The sequence below is a fragment of the Rhinolophus sinicus genome, linkage group LG11 (assembly GCF_036562045.2).
Source record: "Rhinolophus sinicus isolate RSC01 linkage group LG11, ASM3656204v1, whole genome shotgun sequence".
Lineage (NCBI taxonomy): Eukaryota > Metazoa > Chordata > Mammalia > Chiroptera > Rhinolophidae > Rhinolophus > Rhinolophus sinicus.
The window spans coordinates 33,272,261-33,290,726 of record NC_133760.1 but is presented as its reverse complement, the minus strand read 5'-3'; the positions used below and the strand labels follow the sequence as shown (position 1 = coordinate 33,290,726).

Genomic DNA, 18,466 nt, shown 5'->3' with positions numbered 1-18,466 from the left:
GTTGCTTTTGAGAAGTCAGATGGAAGTCTGTTACTCCTGCAAGGATAATCTGTCTTTTTCTCTTTGACTGCTTTTAAGATTTTCCAATTGTCTTTGGTTTTTTATAGTTTCACTATGTCGTGCCAGTTTCTTATATTTATCCTATTTGGTATTTATTACACTTGTATCTGTGACTTGTGTCTCATTAATTCTGGGAAGTGTTTCAAATATTGTTTGTGTCCAATTTTTCTCTTTCTTGTCCTTTAGGGACTTTTGATTAAATAAATATATGTCAGAGATTTTCACTTTGTCCTCTTTGTTTTCTTATTCTTTTATATTTTTCATCTTTTTTTGTCTGATTTACATTCTGGAAATTCCTTCTAACCCATCTTTAAGTTCACCAACATTCTCTTCAGCTATGTCTAAATCTGCTGTCTGCTGAATTCTTGATTTCAATTGCTTTATTTTTTGGTTCTATAAATTTGATTTGGTTCTTTTTGACATCTGCTGGGTCATTTTTTATAAGCAGAAATTTTCCAGCTTGTTTTATATTTCTTCAAACATAGCAAACATAGCTGCTGTATAGGCTATATCTCTTAATTCCAATATCTGAACTTTTTATGGGTCTGTTTGTTATCTATTTTTTTTTAACTCATTCTCACTCGTGTTGTCTTATTTCCTTTTTTGTTTGTTTGTTTGTTTTGGCTATTTTCTGGCTATTATATTTGAAAAACTATTTGTAGGAATGATTTAAAGTATTGCATGAAAGTATCTTTTCCAGATCAGATTTTCATTTGCTTCTACCAGGGGCCTGAGGCATTATTACTCTGGGATCACCTTAATCTGAGCTCAAGGACTAAGGTTCCCTGGACCACCCAGAGGATGCAAACTTGGGTTACCAGTCAGTACAAGGGCTGGTCTATTTCCATTTTGCCTTTGCGCTGAAGGTTGCTCAAGGTTCCATCTTAAGGTGGGGAGGGGAGAGTGGGACTGTGCAATGGTTTATTGTATACCTCATCATGGATGGATCTTGTACTTGGACTTCTATGCATGTCACCTTAAAACTCCTTAGGTTAAAAGTGACTTTAAGTGCTAGACTTACCTGTGTGAGTTCTTGGCTGTTTCCTAGAGTTTGGCCTAGAAATTCCTTACCAGCTCATCAGCTCTTGAATGCTTTTAAGAACATGTATCACCCCACTTTTTTAACTTCTTCAACAGGAGGAAGTCTCAATTATCTAATCTCATTACTTGTTCTTGGATTCTTTTTATTATATAAAGATACTGTTCTACACCCTTTTCCCTACTGTGTAGGCTGACCCTGGGTAAAACATTGATATTCTTATACGTCTTATAGAGCTGTAGTTGGTTCTATTTTTCTAAAGTTAATGTGACTAACTCAGATATAGTATTTTTTATTTCCTAGAGAAGGCCTTTAAGCATATGCAGCTCTGAAAGCCCCAAGGAGCTCAAAGACTTCTCTTTCTGTCTGCTGCTGTACTTGCTCCACTCTGAGGTTTTTTGGGAGATGATAGATACAGCTGACTAAGAGATGTACTTTATAGCTGGGTTAGGAATTTTCACAGGTTTTGCATTCTTTGTCACTTAATTCCTTAGAATAGTGGTTCTTAATGTATGAACCTAGAACCTCTGGATGAAGTTTGGGGATGGGAGTGGGCTTAGCTTTATTGCAAGGAATCTATGAAATCATAAACCTACCAACAGTTGTCTATAGACTGAATACATAAGAAAATTACTATTGTCATGTGGGGGTGCACCAAATTTTTTATATGAAAATAATATCTAGAAAACTCTGACACTACAATTTTAGAAGGAAATTCCTCGGAGATTAGGTTGACATGAAATTTATCTCCAGAATGTTACAGATTCTTCACTGGTTATACACTGTCCAACACTTTTTGTTGTTGTTGTTCCATGTAGAAGTCCTTTCATCACTTTTTGCCACCATTTATCAAAATTATAAACCATCTCTTCTTGAAAACTTTGTCTGGTAGACAGAGTTATGTCCAGTGTACACAGGTACCCTAACTGGGCCAGGAAGAATTCTCATTGTATTTTGTTCTTTTTTTTTCCTTGCTGGTGGTTAGAATTCAGACACTACTCACCTCGCCAGTCCACAGTCCGATCCCCAGAGAAGATGGCTAGAGAAGTGCACCGAACATCTGTTTTGGACAATAAGTCTACAGGTTCTTCTCCAGAAAAGGACTTGATAACAAAACCTGATACTTATCAGCTTACCCATGATGCCTTATTGGGTAAACGCCTGGATGTGGGCGATTCTAGCCAGATTCATCCCTATCAGTTACCTTCAGATGTTGGACTGGGAAATTATGATAGTCATTATTCTCAAACTCTATCCCTGCATGGAAGTCTTTGTAAAAGGCCTCAGAGAAGCAAGAACTACCGAGAATATAGCATAAAGCCTTCCAATGACATGAAGGCCACTGCATCTCATTCCTGTGGAGATTTACTGGCTTCTCAGTCAAACCCTGACTCCAGCACCGAAAGGCTTTTGAAGCTTAGTTCAGGTAATAGCTGCCTGTCAGTTTATAGGCCTTTTTCACCGGCCTGAAGATGGAAGGTATAACTGGAAATTTTGGAATTAACATTTCTTAATTTGCATTAGCATTTCTTGAATTGTATTTCAGAGTTACCCGTGGTCCGTGGAACCTCCAGAAATCTGCAGGTTATGAGTTTAACATGATAGATATATTAGAGAAATGTGAGCTATATTAGAGAAATATATTGTAGATGTGAGTTCTATATATATTATTTTAGTTAAATAGCATCCCAGGACATAATTCTAGTAGCATCCAGTCTTTTATTCTGAGTTACTTTTTCAGAAAAAACTAGTTTTAGGGTAAGTGATAGAGACCACTCTTCAGTTATTTATTAATTTTTTAAATAAAATGTATTGAATACCTACTATGTGCCAGATATTGTTCTAGCTCTGCAGATAAAGTAGCAAATACAAATAAAGTTCCATGTATAAAAATAACTGCTTTCATGGAGCTTCCATTCTAAAGGGGTAAGACAGATGATAAGTAAGTTAACACAGACATTTCTGTCAGGTTATGATAAGTCTGGTGAAAAACAATAAAATCAGGGTATAGAGTGTAATAAGGAGGAAGTGGTGTTTTAGGCAGGATGGTCAAAGAAAGTGTCTCTGAGGAGATATAATAATATAAGTAGAGAGTTGAATGAAGTGAAAGTGTAAGCCATATGGGTAACTGGGGAAGAACTTCCTAGACAACAGAAATACTAAGTGCAAAGTTTCTGAGGCTGGAACATGTTTGGCTTGTTCAGGGAACAACAAGGAGGCCAGTGTGGTTGCAGCAGAGTGAGTGAGGTAAAGTGTAGAGATGAAGTCAGACTTTTATTCTGGGTGAGACTAGAAGCTATTGGACAGTTTACAACAGAGGAGTGACATGATCTAATTGAAAATGACTGTGGCTTAGAGGTTGAGAGTAGAAAATCAGGAGCAAGGGTAGAAATTTAGAAAACCATTTTGAAGGTTAGAATCCAGATATGAGATGATGGTGGCTTGGACTAGAGAGAGAGCAGTGGGGGTGTGGTGAGAAATATTGATTCTGAATGTGTCCTGATTTTCTGATGGATTGAGGGTGAAGTGTGAGAGAAAGAAGGTCAAGGATGACACCCAGTTTTTTGACTCTAAGTAACTAGAATAGTGGAATTCTTTATTTACTAAGATAGAAAAGAGTAGGACAAACAGATTTTAGGGTAGATATCAAGAGTTTGGTCTTAGACATCTTAAGTGTGAGGTGCTTGTTTAAACTTCTCAGAGATGCCATTGACAATTAGACGTATTAGTCTTGAGTTCAGGGAATTAAAAGTGTATGGATGGCATTAAAACTGAGACTGGATAAGATCTCACCTAGGCAATGAATATAGATAAAAAAGAGATCTAACAACTAATCCTGAGCCCTCCAACAATTAGAAATCCAGTATATGAAAAGAAACCAGCATGGTGAGCAAGAGAGAAGCAGCCAGTAAGGTAGGAGAAAACAATTCCAAGAGGGAGTGGTGTCCTGGAAGCCAGGTGAAGAATATGTTTCAAGAAGGAAGGAGCAATCAATATAGTGTCAGATGTCTTTAAATGAGAGGGAGTAAGCCTGGGACTGAGAAGTGATTGTGGTATTTGAGAAAGCACTTGTGAGCAGTTTCAGGAGACTTGTGGTTAATAAGAACTTTATTGAGGGGAGTTCAAGAAAGAATTAGAATAAAGGCAATGGAATTACTGAATATATACAACCCCTTCAAGGACTTCTGCAGTGAAGGGGAGCAGACGAATGGAACTGTAGTAGGAGGAGGATGGGATCAAGGAAATTGTGATGAAAATGACCCAGTAGAGGAAAAATTAATGATGTAGGAGAGAAAAGGGACAATTACAAGAAAAAAAAAATCTTGGGTATTTAAGAGGAGATAGAGTCTAGTCCACCAGTGTAGAGGTTGGCCTTAGATGAAGCACAGATTGACTGTTTTTCTCAGGGAAATAAAGAGATCAGCATCTGAGACTGAGGAAGGAGAAGGTGTTGGAAGTTTGAGAAGAGAGATATGAAATAGTCATCTCAGAGAATAAAAAAGTAAATTGACTAGAGTAATGTATTAGGTTAGCTCGGCAGTACGAGGGCCCAGTTAGGATATGATATAGTGGTCATGAGTTTAAAGTGAAGCTGGTGAGAAGAGATGCTTATTGTTCTCCAGCCACTTCCCACTGCTCTGGAGTATGCAGACTGGATACTCCAAATCTGGTTGGATTTAACCAGATTTAGGGTTTTGTCAGGTGGAGGAAGAGAGAAAGGATCCAGAGAGATGAGGGTGTATACTAGGGAGAGGTGATTATGACCCTTGGACCCCAAACGAGGTAAAGGTGGAAGTGAGGCATGAGAGAGTTGAAGGGCAGGTTCATCTCCCAGCCTGTTTCCTTCACAGATCTGTATGCCACAACCCATTTCAACAGTGACCCTGCTCTGCTGGTCAATGTAGAGCAACAGTTATCCACCAGCCTCAGGAATTTAACACCAGCACATGGTTCCTTCCCAAACAACTCCATTCTGGGAGACTCTCTACGGACACTGCTGTCACCTACTGGGACTTCAGAAAACAGAGAGAATTTGACCAAGAGGTCATTAAGTCCATCGAGGAGAGGATTCAAACGGAAGGACAATCTCCTTGCCACCCTGAATCCAAAGCATGGCTTCAGAGATGCTACAGGCAGCGAGGCAAGTGTTGGCTTGTTTGTGCTTGTACAAGAAACACCTCAGATGCAAGACCAGAATGAGGTTCTGTTGAGGGTGGCGGTGGTTCTCACCAAGAGTGCTAGAAATTCAAAGGGATTGTCAATAGCCAGTGGTCAATACCGCCAGGCTAAAGCCTGTGATTTTTCTGCCCTTGGGAAAGTGATTCCCCTTCTGCTACATTTCCTTATTTTTGTCACAGGGAGAATCTACTTCCAGAGCATGAACATGGTGGGGAAGTACTTTGATAATAACAAGTGGTGGACAGAGTTTACCACAGGAAGGAATGCAGAAGTTGCCAGGGGCTCGGGGTTGGCTGAAGAGTGATCTCTGGAACATTGATGTTTATCAAGTTTACACATTTGCTTCAACCACAAGTGACTAATTGCTTGAGACCTTTCTTCTAAAAGCATTGCTTTTCTGTCTAGAAATTAAAATTATTCCATTTTTTCCCCAAAGTAGCAGCAAGCATAAGATGAATTCGATTATCCAAGGAATTTTTGGATGAGAGTGGTTCAAAGAATGAACAACAAATCAAGAACCATTCCGAAATATACAATATAATTCATTTTATAAAATTGTAGTATAATAGATAATAGTGTACAATAGAACTTCATTATTTTTCAGTTTTTACCGAGTAACTAAGTTTTGTCACTGCCTTTGCATATATGCCTCTATGAAGAATGCTTTGTACTTTCCTATTGTCCGTTTGAATATTAATTTTTCTTCAGGCCCCACTTCTATCATGAAGTCTTCTTTTCATTTTTTTAAGGAACCATGGTACTCAGGGACCTTTCTTTCTTTGAACCCATGATCCTTTGTCAAATGAATCATTTATTATTGAATAATTTACTGTTCTGTAAGGAAGCAAGGGATTTGGTAAAAAAAACATTTTTAGTCACTTATTTTTCAGTTGTGGGGAATCTTTTTGCACATTGGCATGGGTTTACAAGGTTGATTTTGCTTTTGCTTTTGCTTTTTTTGTTTGTTTGTTTTTTACTCTAAATACTTTCTATTCAGTTTTCAAAACTTCAGAGGTGGTTATAATTTTTGTGCACCAAAGGGGGCAGTCTTGTAATATTTTCTTGGCTTTTGGTCCCTTTTTTCCATTTTCAGCCACTGGATGCCTATTTTTCCAGACAAGAGCACTGTGTGCTAATGTATTTAGGGTGAAAGTTACAAAGTAACACTTAGGCTATTTGGGGTGCTATATTAATAAGACATGTTCTAGGAAATTTTGTTTACCTCTTTCATATATACTGTTAAAATAGCAATTAGAATTTCAATGCACTTTTCTGAACAACCTTAAAAACTCCCGTTTCTTTTTTTCTATTCAATACTATTTTTCTTTATATGAAAAGTTATAAAAGAGATACATGAATATAAATATAAAAGAATATACTGTTCAATTTGTAGAAAGGTATAAGTCAGAAAATTGCTAAAAAGAGCATTTAAAAAGTTATTTAAAATAATCCCATGATCCACAAAATTAAACTGAACATGAATTTGTGACTAGAAAATTTATTTTTTACCAACTGACTTTAAAATCATAGACAAATTATAAAAATTTATTTTAGAATTTCATGAGGCATAACTTGAAAATTAAGACTCATAAAAATTAACAAAATTATTCCAAAGTTTATAAAAATTATCCCCAACTCTTACCCCATTGTAATAAATGAAAGAAAATGCGTAAAGGCATATATGTTTCCAAGTTGCTACATGATACACACACAGAATTACCAATACATGAAAAATCACTGACAGTAAATACTCAGTTTTGACAAATTCCTCTAAAGTGGCCTTGCCATGTAACCAGACTTTCTATGACTTTTCTCCCCAGTCAGTTTGTTAATGTTTTAAGGACTTCATATTTTACCTTTTCATATGTTCACAGTCCTTATACAGAACCTTCAGTGCGTATGATTAGTGCTTAGTACAGATCTGCTGAATAAATGTTTATCCCATTTGTAATGCCTTTCCCTAGCATAGGCCACATGTGTGACTCAAGTCGTAAATATCACTGTCTTTGGTATTCTGCTTCACAGTTGTCAGATATAGCAGCATTAGCTAATTAATCATCTGTAGCTTTTTATATCAAGAGAACCAAAGACTGAGAAATAATTTGGCTGTTTGTAATATATATCAGCTTTCTTTAAGTCCATAAGACCCTACAGAAAAGATTTGTATATAGATCTGTCAAGTAAAACTCAGAATTGTTTTTATTCATTCAGACATGAGTAAATAAATATATAGACATGTATATGCATGATTAAAACTTATAAATTTTACTGGACAGATCTACATATACATCTACATATGTAAGGCTCTTACTGAATAAAAACATCATTGGCACTGGGTCCAACAATAACATTTAACATCTAAAATGTTATGGGATATTTATATTTAGTATATATTAATATACTGAATATAAGCTTATTATGAGTTATTATTTTATTAAATTATTCTCCATTTTATTTTATGATATATAATACTTTTTTAAATGTTCTGCAGTTTAATCTTTCCATATTACACAGCATATATTATAATATATTGAGCCATAGATGTAGGTGTCAAAACATTTTTTGTTTCCTTCTAAAAATCTCTACAGAAAATTATGATAGAAGATGCTGTTCCCTTTGAAATTATCTTTGAATATATTATTGTATTTGCCTTGGACATAAATAATATTCTATTCAAATCTAAACTGAAAGATGACATCGTTCTTTTTTTTCAATGTTAACACTTTAAATGTCTGAATTCTTACTTCTTCATTGTGTAAGAATGACAAATGGTTGGGTTTTTTGTTTTTTTTTCTTGAGCCTCTCTCTAGTGACCTGGGCAGTTTGCATGGTTTGCCAGGAAACCACAGTCCTCCAATCTCTGCCAGAAGCTCCCATGTGGCCACTGTCCTCAGACAGCTCCTGGAACTTGTGGATAAGCACTGGCACGGCTCCGGCTCCCTCCTCCTTAACAAAAAGTTTCTCGGTGAGTACTTTCTCAGTTCCAGGAGATGGGCTCTGACCTTGCTTCTGCTCTGCAAGGAAAACTGTTCTCGTGATCACTTACCACATTTCTCAAGAATACAGTAATTGACAAATCTGCGTTTTTCTCATGCTCTTCTTCCCTGTTTGTTTTAGTTATCAGCACTCTCCCCTCATGTACCAATTGTTTTGTTCTTCCTGTGACTTATTTTTTGGTAGTTTTTGGGTAATACAGATATGTAGAGTGATGAGATAATGTAAAATACAGCATGGTCGTGTTAATGATTACAAAAGGCTTTTATGATCCTTGGGAAATTGCCAATAATAAATACAATAGAAATTGGGTTTGATCATCAGAGTTCTGAATGCCTGTTGAAATGTTATGATTTGAAAAACTCAAACGACTAAATAACCTGGACTTTTTTTTCAGTGCTTCTTTTTTTAGGAACTTGGGGGGAAACGATTTTGCCAACGTTTTCCCCATGTGTTTATTTGTTGTTTAATGGGAGAAGAATTCAAGGAGCTTTTGGTGGTGGAAAAAAAGTTTAAGTAAAAACTGGAAACTTTAGAGTTGTTTGGGCTTAACTTTTTTTTCCTAAAGGGACATACAGGAGAAGAAGTCTTAACCAAATTACTTTCCTTCCCACATTGACCCTTTGTTCTCATTTTGTAGGAAATTATCCCCAGGAGCCACTCCTTAGCGAGTAGAAAATAGCGCAGATCAAACATTCACAAGGGTTTGCTGTTGTTTTTCCACAGAGGCTGTGGGATATAATTTGTTGTCCATCATGAACCATCCTTTACATCCACTTACTAAATTCTTGTTTAAAGGACATATTAGATTACCTTATTTGTCCTAACAGAGCTGGTAGTTATTGACTAGGAATTCTGTGCTTTAGCTTTTAAGATTGGCCTGTGTGCCCAACCTGAATTTTTGGCAGGTCCTGCCCGAGATTTGCTTCTGACTTTGGTAGTCCCTGCTCCTTCTCAGCAGTGGTGTCGTTCACATCCTGAAGACACGTCAAAAGCCTTCCGCAGGAGGGAGATGGAACTGAAGGAGGCTGGGCAGGTGATCCCTAATGACATGGTATGCCTCTCTCGTCTTCCTGTCCTACTTTTCCTTCACTAAAAAGGACAGAGCAGCAAGACTAGAACAGCTCTGTGCCATAAAGATCATCATCACCATGAACAGTTAGATGTTCCCAAACCAAAATACAGAAAAGTCAGTCTGGGCAAATCAGGAACACAGAACTTGCCAGGACGGGGGCAACTCAGTTCTAAAGGGGTGATTCCTTAATCTTAGCCTTCATTCAAAAATGCTAAAGAAAGACTTGAAATGGAAAAAGAAAAAAGAAAAAAAAAGACCCTAGAGTGAAAATGTTTCGGATCATGTTCTTGAAGGTTGTGGTTTGATTCTGATGAGGGGAGGTAGATGTCTCTGGGATTGTCTTTCCTCCCATCTGATGGAGCAGAGAGCCCTGAGCCACGGGCCAGTCCTGGCGCATCAGGCTATTGGCTCTGGGAGAGGAAGAAGAGACTCATATCCTCAAGGCTTTTTTTCCCTTTTCTTAACATTAGAGGCTTTTCAAACATCAAGTTCAGTTTGTAGAAACTTTAGATAGGTGACTCAGAATGCTGGCCACTTGTCAAAACAACCACTTGTTCTGCAAGGGTAGTGGATAATTCACAGGAAAGATAGCAACTCCGTGTGATAAATTTGTTTGCTGCACTTGAGCTATGTTTACCAATGAATTAAAATTCTAGTGAGAAAGAGAGATGTTGACTACCATTCAGTATATCACTAAACAGAGGAAAGATTCTTTCAGTCTTCTAAAAGCACGCCTCAGAATTTCAGATTCTTAATGTGTTTGTATTTTGTTCACTGATCTAAAGGAAAGTTTGAAGCAAAAACTGGTCAGAGTGCTGGAAGAAAACCTCATTTTGTCCGAAAAAATCCAGCAGTTGGAAGAAGGTGCTGTCACTTCAATTGTGAGTGGGCACCAGTCCCACACTTATGGTAAGTTCAGGAAAGGAACATGTGGTGTGTCCCAAGACAATTGTTTGTTTATAGATGCCTTGTTTAATAAGCTTCATCTTCTAGAATGAACATGGCTTCCTACACGGAAACAATCATCTTGCCTCAGAGAGCTGTAAGGCAGGTGTAAAGCAAATACAAATGTTGTTGTTTTTGAGAATGACACTTTTTTCTGTTTATAGCAAAAGATTGTGTTCTTTATAGAAAGTTTGAAAAATACAAGGAAAATAAAACCCCACTACCCAGCAATAACTGGCATTAATATTTTTGGTATATTTTCTTTAACCATATTCCTATACATATATTTTTAACTCAAAATTAAAATGTGTGTCCTGATTTTTAAAAACATAATTTACATACAACAAAATGCACACATTTTAAGTTTTGACAAATATATACATTCATTTAATTCCATCCCAATCAAAATATAGAACATTTCTGTTACTCCAGAAAGTTCCTTCAGACCCTTGTGCAGTCAGTTTCGCCCACTCTCTACCTTAAGCAATCAACAGTCTGATTTCCACATACTAATGTTATTAATTTAATATTAATAGTACAGGCATTTCCTATAATGTCACATGAATATACCATATTTATCTATCTGGTCCTCTATATAATTGTTTTTAATGTTAGCTATTATAAATAAAGCTGCCATTATTTATAATATAAATAATTTAAAGGAATTTCCAAACATTCAAAAGACCTGAAATGTAAGCAAAGACCCTAGAGTGAAAATGCTTCTCTGAGATTGTCTTTCTTCCCTTCTGATGGAACTGAGAATCCTAATATTTATACTGTGATAAATAATGCGGCTATTAATATCTATGTACAGAAGTCTTTGTGTATATTTCAGACTATTTTCCTAGGAGATATTCCTAGAAGTAGAATTAGTGGGTCAAAAGATGTGGACATTTTTGAAGCTTTTGTTACACATTGCCAAATCTCTCCCTTTAAATAAGGTTTTTCCATTTACACTCACATCAGCATTGAGTGTATTTGAATGCCCTTTTCACTCCATCCTTGCCCAAACTGGGTAATTTAAAAAAAATTTTAATGTGGTTGTAAGTGAAAAATAATATCCCATTGAAGTTTTGATTTGTACTATTTTATTATTAATATATACAGTGTGCAAAAAAAATGTATCCACATTTTAAGAAAGTAAAACTGTGTTAAAATTGTAACACTCCATATATACCAATAACAAAAGATGAATACAAGTCATGTATATACATTTTTTTGGCACCCCTGATAGTTTAAGCCAGTATTTTAGATTAAAGTCTACCCTTGATTTTAAACCTCTGACTCAGTGACCCTAAGCTAAGCAAACATTATGGGCGTTTTGATTTATATGAGGAACTTGATATGGAAGTCAGCACTGAATTTTCAGAGTTCAATCTCATCACAATCTGATTTTATAGCCTGAATAATCAAGGCATCTCCACTTACCCACTCTGAAAATAGGTCGTTGTTTGTTCACTAGATACCTACTTTCAATCAGCCATGAGGCCTAGTACTGGATTTTGGCTCTGGTGATAAATACAGCTGTTGCAGCCCTATTTTCCACCTTCTAGAACCTTGCTACTCAAAGTGTGATCCACAGATCAGCAACATTAGCAACACCTGGGAGCTTGTTCGGCATGTAGAGTATTGGGCCACACCTCAGACCTACAGAATCAGAGTTCGTTTTTTAACAAGATCCCAGGTGATCAGTAAGCATGTTAAAGTTAAAGAAGTACTGATTTCTTAGGACCAGCGTTCCCGGGCTTTTACCTACCTCATTATTGCAGGCTGTGGTAACATTTGGGGAGCTAGGTATGAGTGTCTTGGTTACAAATTCAGTTTCTGCAAACACTCATTGACATTGAGTTATTACTATGTACCTGACACAGTTCTAGATGTTCTCACACACTCCACAGGGAGTGAAGGACATACATTCATAAACCAAAATGGAGACTACAGAGACCTAATATTTGTTGACCTCCTATGCTAAGTGAGGACAGCCATCTCATTGAATCTTCCTAATAGTGCTGTGGGGCAGGGTTATTAGCTCTAGTGAACCTCAGAACAATGAACTAACATGTATGATATTAAGTGGTTGGATTTTAATTCAGCTCTGTTTGTTGTTAAATCCCATATTCTTGCCACCATATGTGCTGTCTCAAACGGAGGGGATGGTGAATGGAGTGTGGAGGCGGGTGCAGTGGGAGCTCCCAATACTTCAAGATGTCCGCCTGACTACTTAAGCTTTGCTCAAAGACTAGCTGCTCGGGATCCTGCTCACCCCTGGCTATTGTCTTCTTTGCAGATGATCTTCTGCGCAAAAACCAACAGTTGAACATGCAGATGGCTTGCCTGAACCAGGAGCTAGCCCAGCTGAAAAAATTGGAGGAGACAGTGGCCCTTCTCCATGAAAGTCAGAGGTAAGAGTGGATCTATCTAGCTGGCTTCTGGAAGCAAATGCTTGTTTTCCTTTACTCCTTTGTTTTACTGGCAAGGTAATAGCTGTATACTTTTCAAATTAACTCCATATTTTGTGTAACCCACTTGTATCTAGGCCAGTTAGCTCAGGGATCAAAGTACTGCTTTCCAGGACACACCAGAGATTAAATGTCTTTGCTGGAATTGGTGGGTTGCAACACCTCGATAATAAACAGTTTCTGTCTAGATCCAACAGGACCCTTGTTGGAGTCAGCTAGCTTTTCTTGGTCACTGTGTGCCCCTAAAATCAGTCATCTGGCTCTTCTGGAAAATGCCTGCCTGCTATTAGTCAAAGAAGAAACGTTGAGCACTGACTGGGAGAGAATGATAGGGAAAGACTCTACTGCACATGTCCTCTTCGAAGGAGCTCAATAGCATCAGCCTCTTCAAAGAGCAGTATCCTTGGGATGCAGGCCAGACCAATCAGAAAAGGCCTCAAGACTATTGGTACATTTAGAGAAGCCTTGGACATTTTGATTTGCCAAACACCTGTACTAGGACTTACCATGAATTTTAAATATAAGAACCGCGTCCCCAAACCGTTAGCCCCAAACTTCACTTCCTTATTTTTCTTGGAATAACTTCGTATTCAGAGGATTAGACCCAGGCCCATTTTAGATGGCTTTTTAATTTTTTTTAACTTTTCGTTGTAATTATTTCAAACATACAAAAGTGGAGCAAGTAGCATAAAGTCATGGTTCTCAAACTCGGGTGAGCATCAGAATCTCCTGAAAGACTTGTTGAAACGCAGATTGCTGGGCCCCACCCCCAGAGTTTCTGATTCAGCAGGTCTGGGTTGGGAAATGAGAATTTGCATTTCTAATAAGTTTCCACATGATACTGTTGCAGCTGGTCTTGGGACCACACTTTGAGAACATTAGGGTATATCTCTTCAGTGATATACGGTCAAATTGCTATATGTTAAAGTAACTTGAAATAATTCTTCTCTGTATTGTTAAACCACCAATTCAATATACAGGCTCAATTTGTTTTTTATTCATAAGGAATTTTTTATTACTTTGATCTAATTTTGTTTTATAGTTATGTAAAACATGTACGTCCCAAAGTCAAATCTATAAAATGAGATAAATTCAGCCAAATCTATCTTCCTTACCTGTCTCCTCCATCCTTCCCTTCCCTCCCACTAGCCTTCCAATGAAGGTGTGGGTGTGTATTTGTATTCCCCTCCATTATATAAAAAGAGGCTTCATGGTACTTTAACATTTTATCTTAACAATCAGTTCCCACTGGTATGTAGAGTTCTCATTCCTTTTTATAGCTGCATAGGACTCCACTGTGTGTTTATTTAACCTGCCCTCTGTTGATAAACATTTAGATTGACAGCATATTGCTGTTACATATAGTGCTGCAATGGATAGCATTGTGCGTGCATCTTTTTTTTTTTTTTTTTTTTTTTTTTTTGCCAGTCTCTGTTGGCTTTTACCATTACAAGTAATACAGAGTCCAAGAGGCAAGATAACTAGAAGAAGTGGAAGTTAAGATCTGGAGATAGAAATTGGAGGCCTGGTCAGGTGCCAATCTCCCAGTGCTTCTATTACCTCATCATAAAACTGCTTTGGAAATAATACAACAATCACTACATAAAATGTGAATTATGTTACTGCTACAGTCAGTCTGGAACATATTAAAACAGAATTGTAATGAAGAAAGAAACTGTCAGGCTGCTTTTAAAACAACCCGCTCATAAATCAGACAGTTCTTTCTATTTAAAGATGTTACTTGATTTTACATTTGTCTTTAGCAAACATTTCAGGTCTGAATGTCATCTACTTTACTTTTATGATTTCATGGCTGCCTTTTCCCCCCGTGCCTCAGATCCCTGGTGGTCACTAATGAGTATCTGCTGCAGCAGCTGAACAAAGAGCAAAAAGGTTATTCTGGGAAAGCACTCCTGCCTCCTGAGAAGAGTAATCATGTGGGGAGATCGTCACCCTTTGGGAAAAGCTCACTGTCTTCCTCCTCACCATTGGCACATGACACGGGTCAGTATGTAATACAGAGTGTCTCAGACTCTGTCCCAGAGCCTAGTTTATGGAGCTAGCACTGAAACCCTTCTCTGCAGCTTCCCTCTCAGCCACAGGGGGCTCTCAATGCCATTGCCACCAGTATTGTGGTATTTACCCACAAGATTAAGAAAAAGTCTTATTCTGATTACATTGTACTGGTCCTTCTCTTTATTTCTCTTTTTTATCTTCTCCCATCAAGTCATTCTTTCCTTCTGCCCACAGAAATAGTTGACACTTAGTCCTAGTATCATATCACACGGAAACATTTGGCTGAAAATATCGAAAAGGGGAAAAAAAACACTAGACATTTTTCCAGAGTGTCACTTGAAACTGTGTAGGTGTCTTCTGTTTTAGAAGAGATTTCAGAGAATCCATATGGATTGGTTTATCAAACATGTTTTGAGTTTTCTCCCACCATAGTGAAAAGGTGACAAGGTCTGGTGTCTGCCCTGCAGATGTAGTTGGGAAGGAAAGCAAAAACTCGTGTGATGGAGTTTAAACTTTGGCATTGGTACAAAACAAGTCTAAACAGAAACCTAAAGATGTCTTGGAAAGAGAAAGAGGCAGGGAGAAAGAGGAAAAGGAAAGAGAGAGAGAGAGAGAGAGAGAGAGAGAGAGAGAGGAATTGGTAAAGACACGAATGAGGTTTGTCATTTGAGTGGACACTTGCAGAATGAGTAGAATGGGTGCAGGCCGAGGAGATGCAGAGCTTTCCCCTGCCGAGAGTGCAGAGTAGAAGAGTCCTGAGCCCCTAGAGGGATTGTTGGGCAAGGAAGATGTGGGTCATGGTGCCACAAGAGTATATAACTGGGGACTGGTCCTAGCCTGGTAGGTGTGGGGTCAGGAAAATGTTCCCTAAAGAAATGATCTTTCAGCTGAGACCTGACAACTGAATAAAAGGTTACCAGGCAAACGGCCGAGAGCAGAAGCAGAGAGAAAAAGCATATGCAAAAGCCATGAGATGGGAAAGAACATGGTCCCTTCAGGGAACTGAGGGGCTGAGAGGAGATAAGCAGGAGCTAGGTGGCATGGCTCCTTAAAGATTTTAGATGGGAAGGCAGAGGGGTGGCAGATTTGTGTTCGAGAAGCTTTTCCTGTAAAAAAGAATGGATTGACAGTTGTGTGGCGTGGGGAAGGACCAGTGAGGAGATCAAAGAGAAGGCTGGTGCAGTCCAGACCGCAGATGAGGCTTCTGGATTTTCACTTGGGGCTCAGCACCACTTTATGCATTAGTACTCTATTTCAAACAGAGGCACAATCTTTCTTTTAATCCTGATTGATCAGGCACTTTAAAAAGCAGTGGGAAAAGATCATGAAAGTGGCTCTAGGTATGTTTCTGCTTCAGCGTCGCCCAGGTAGCTAATGAGTCCTCAGGGAAGTTGTGTCCAAGAGGGGCAGAGCCACTCTGACCTAATGTTGCCAGAGGGTGTGTAGAGGGTGGAGGACTGCTAGCCCAGTGCCATGTTGTGCTTCTCGTCATCTTCAGGGACATGTCAGAGAGAAGCACACAGAAAGATTAGATTTATTTGCTCCCCTGACCCAGGTGCTGTGCAGTGCAGGAGAGCTATTGCCATAATAATGAGACATTAAGAACACAGCCAAGACCACACATTTCTAAGTCAAATAGTCAAATCCACAGACGGCTGGATTTTATGTGGGTTCCCAAAAGGAGCATGTACAGAGGAGCTGCAAGGCCCTAAGGGAGCTCGACTGAGCTCACCCTCTTTGGAAATACCAGTAAGAATAGAACACCGCCAGTCACAGGTGGGGTCCAGCGGAAGCACCCCTACACATTGGCTGGTACTGTCACCTGCAGCTTAATCGCTTAATAGCCTGGACCAATTTGCAAGCCAGTTAAATTCTTTTCATTATGAGGATATTTTAGCAAGTGAAAGCCAGGATTTGGGTTTCACTCCTATTGTGCTTATTTAAGTAAGCTTACAATTCAAACAAATTCCCCAAGGCTAGAGGAATCATTCCCCCTCCTATTTGCTGATGGAGAGTTAGAGCTCTCTGAGACTCTTCCCTGGGAAGTGCAGGAGCCTACAGCCGTCAGCTGTTAGGCAAGGCTTTGCTGTGGTCAGGTGTTGACCTTCCACCCTCTAATTTCCACCTCACCTCCCCAGCATCCCTGTTCCAAGCCATACTATTCCTCTACACCCACACTCCTAAGAGAACTTGGGCTCAAGGGACTCTGGGTCAACCTGGGGCAGGAACATCCCCGAACAGCCAGTGGGGATGAGGGACTAAGGAGTTGTACCACTTTGCCTTGTTAACAGGGTTGGGCAAGAAGGTGTTTGTGAGCATGTGCCTTTAAGCCTTTTCTAGCACCCTTGGGAGCTGTCCTCTATTGAGAAGGCCCTCAGTCCCATCCAGCCTGTTTGTCAGCAAGTAGGAAGGAGATTTGGCCCCAAAGCCTTGGGCTTGGGAATAGCTCTGTCCTAACACCCAGAACCTCAGAGAGGAGAAAAAGTTAATCTGGAAACTCTCAGGAGTCCTCAGGACCAGAGAGGCCTCCCCACCCTCCTCCCAACCTGGGATGTTGAACAGGTGGGAGGGAATCAGCATGGAGAGACCACCTCACTGTTGGACGCCATGCTCACCTGCCAAATGCTGGTGTTGGGTGCCAGGCTCTATCACTGGCCATCCAGTCCCATTTTTGGAAATTATGTTGGAGCTTGCTATGTTAGAAAGAGCCTGGATAGGCCAGCCCGGTGGCTCAGAAGGTTGGCGCGCTGTGCGCCGAGGTCACCGGTCACATGGGCCAGTGAGCTGTGCCCTCCACAGCTAAGATTGTGAACAGCTCTCCCTGGAGCTGGGCTGCTATGAGTAGCCAGAGGTTGGTGTGAGCCGCCGCGGGCTTCTGTGTGCTCCCGTGGGCTACCGTGTGCTGCCATGAGTGGCCGGTGGCCAGCGTGAGTGGCCGGCAGCCGAGAGCTGCCGTGAGCTGCTGTGAGCAGCCGACCGACAACTGGCAACGACTGCCTCAGCCGGGGGGAGCGCAAGGCTCCTAATACCAGCCTGGGCCAGGGAGCTGTGTCCTACACAACTAGACTGAGAAACAACGGCTTGAACTGGAGTGAGGGGGGAGGCGAAGGAAGGGGGGATAAAAACTTTATTAAAAAAAAAAAAAAAAAAGAGCCTGGCCTGGGAGACAAGAGGCATGGTTCTCGCATCTATTCTGCAGAAGCCCCTAAACGCTTCAGACCTCAGTTTTCTCAGTTGTAAAATTAGGGAGTTGGACTGTCTACTCTCTAAGGTTCTTCCTGGTTCTACATTTTCTGATATTCTGAGCTGGAGCCCAAAATGACTCATTTGGTAGCCCCCTGGAGTGGGGGCCTGTCAGCAGGCTGAGAGCCTGAGACCTGGCACTGAGCCTCTGCCAACATTTAGCCCAGGCCAAATCTGCTGTCTCATCCCTCCTCCTGCTGTGAGAGCGGTGAGGCTACAACAGGCCCTAACCACAGGAAGGTGAGCTGTGATGTGAGAGCTCTGGGTCAGGCGAAGGTGAAGGCTTTGGATTTCCCTAAAGCGCATCCTCAGGCTCTGTGCTGAGGGAAGGGACAGGTATTTCTTCTGGGCAGGGCTGCCCGTGGAAGGATCAGCAGTGTGACACACAGGGAGGTGATGACACGGAGGGGCTGTGAATGTCATTATACCCGTCATCATATACCTGACCAGGCCATA

General features: G+C 39.8%; 1 protein-coding gene across 3 annotated transcripts in view; it reads left to right on the top strand.

The window, feature by feature from the left end:
• LRRC36 (leucine rich repeat containing 36) overlaps positions 1 to 14,929 on the top strand; it is a 46,073-nt gene extending 31,144 nt beyond the window's left edge. For 2 of the 3 annotated variants that reach the window (XM_074314740.1, XM_019755712.2), the window contains 7 exons: positions 2,085 to 2,525; positions 4,951 to 5,240; positions 8,078 to 8,243; positions 9,181 to 9,326; positions 10,133 to 10,256; positions 12,580 to 12,694; positions 14,589 to 14,929. In XM_074314740.1, the coding sequence (XP_074170841.1) occupies positions 2,085 to 2,525; positions 4,951 to 5,240; positions 8,078 to 8,243; positions 9,181 to 9,326; positions 10,133 to 10,256; positions 12,580 to 12,694; positions 14,589 to 14,814 (1,508 nt within the window). In that variant the 3' untranslated portion in view covers positions 14,815 to 14,929. The remainder of the gene's footprint in view (positions 1 to 2,084; positions 2,526 to 4,950; positions 5,241 to 8,077; positions 8,244 to 9,180; positions 9,327 to 10,132; positions 10,257 to 12,579; positions 12,695 to 14,588) is intronic. The other variant, XM_019755716.2, reaches the window with a different exon arrangement.
• Positions 14,930 to 18,466: the final 3,537 nt, after the last annotated feature.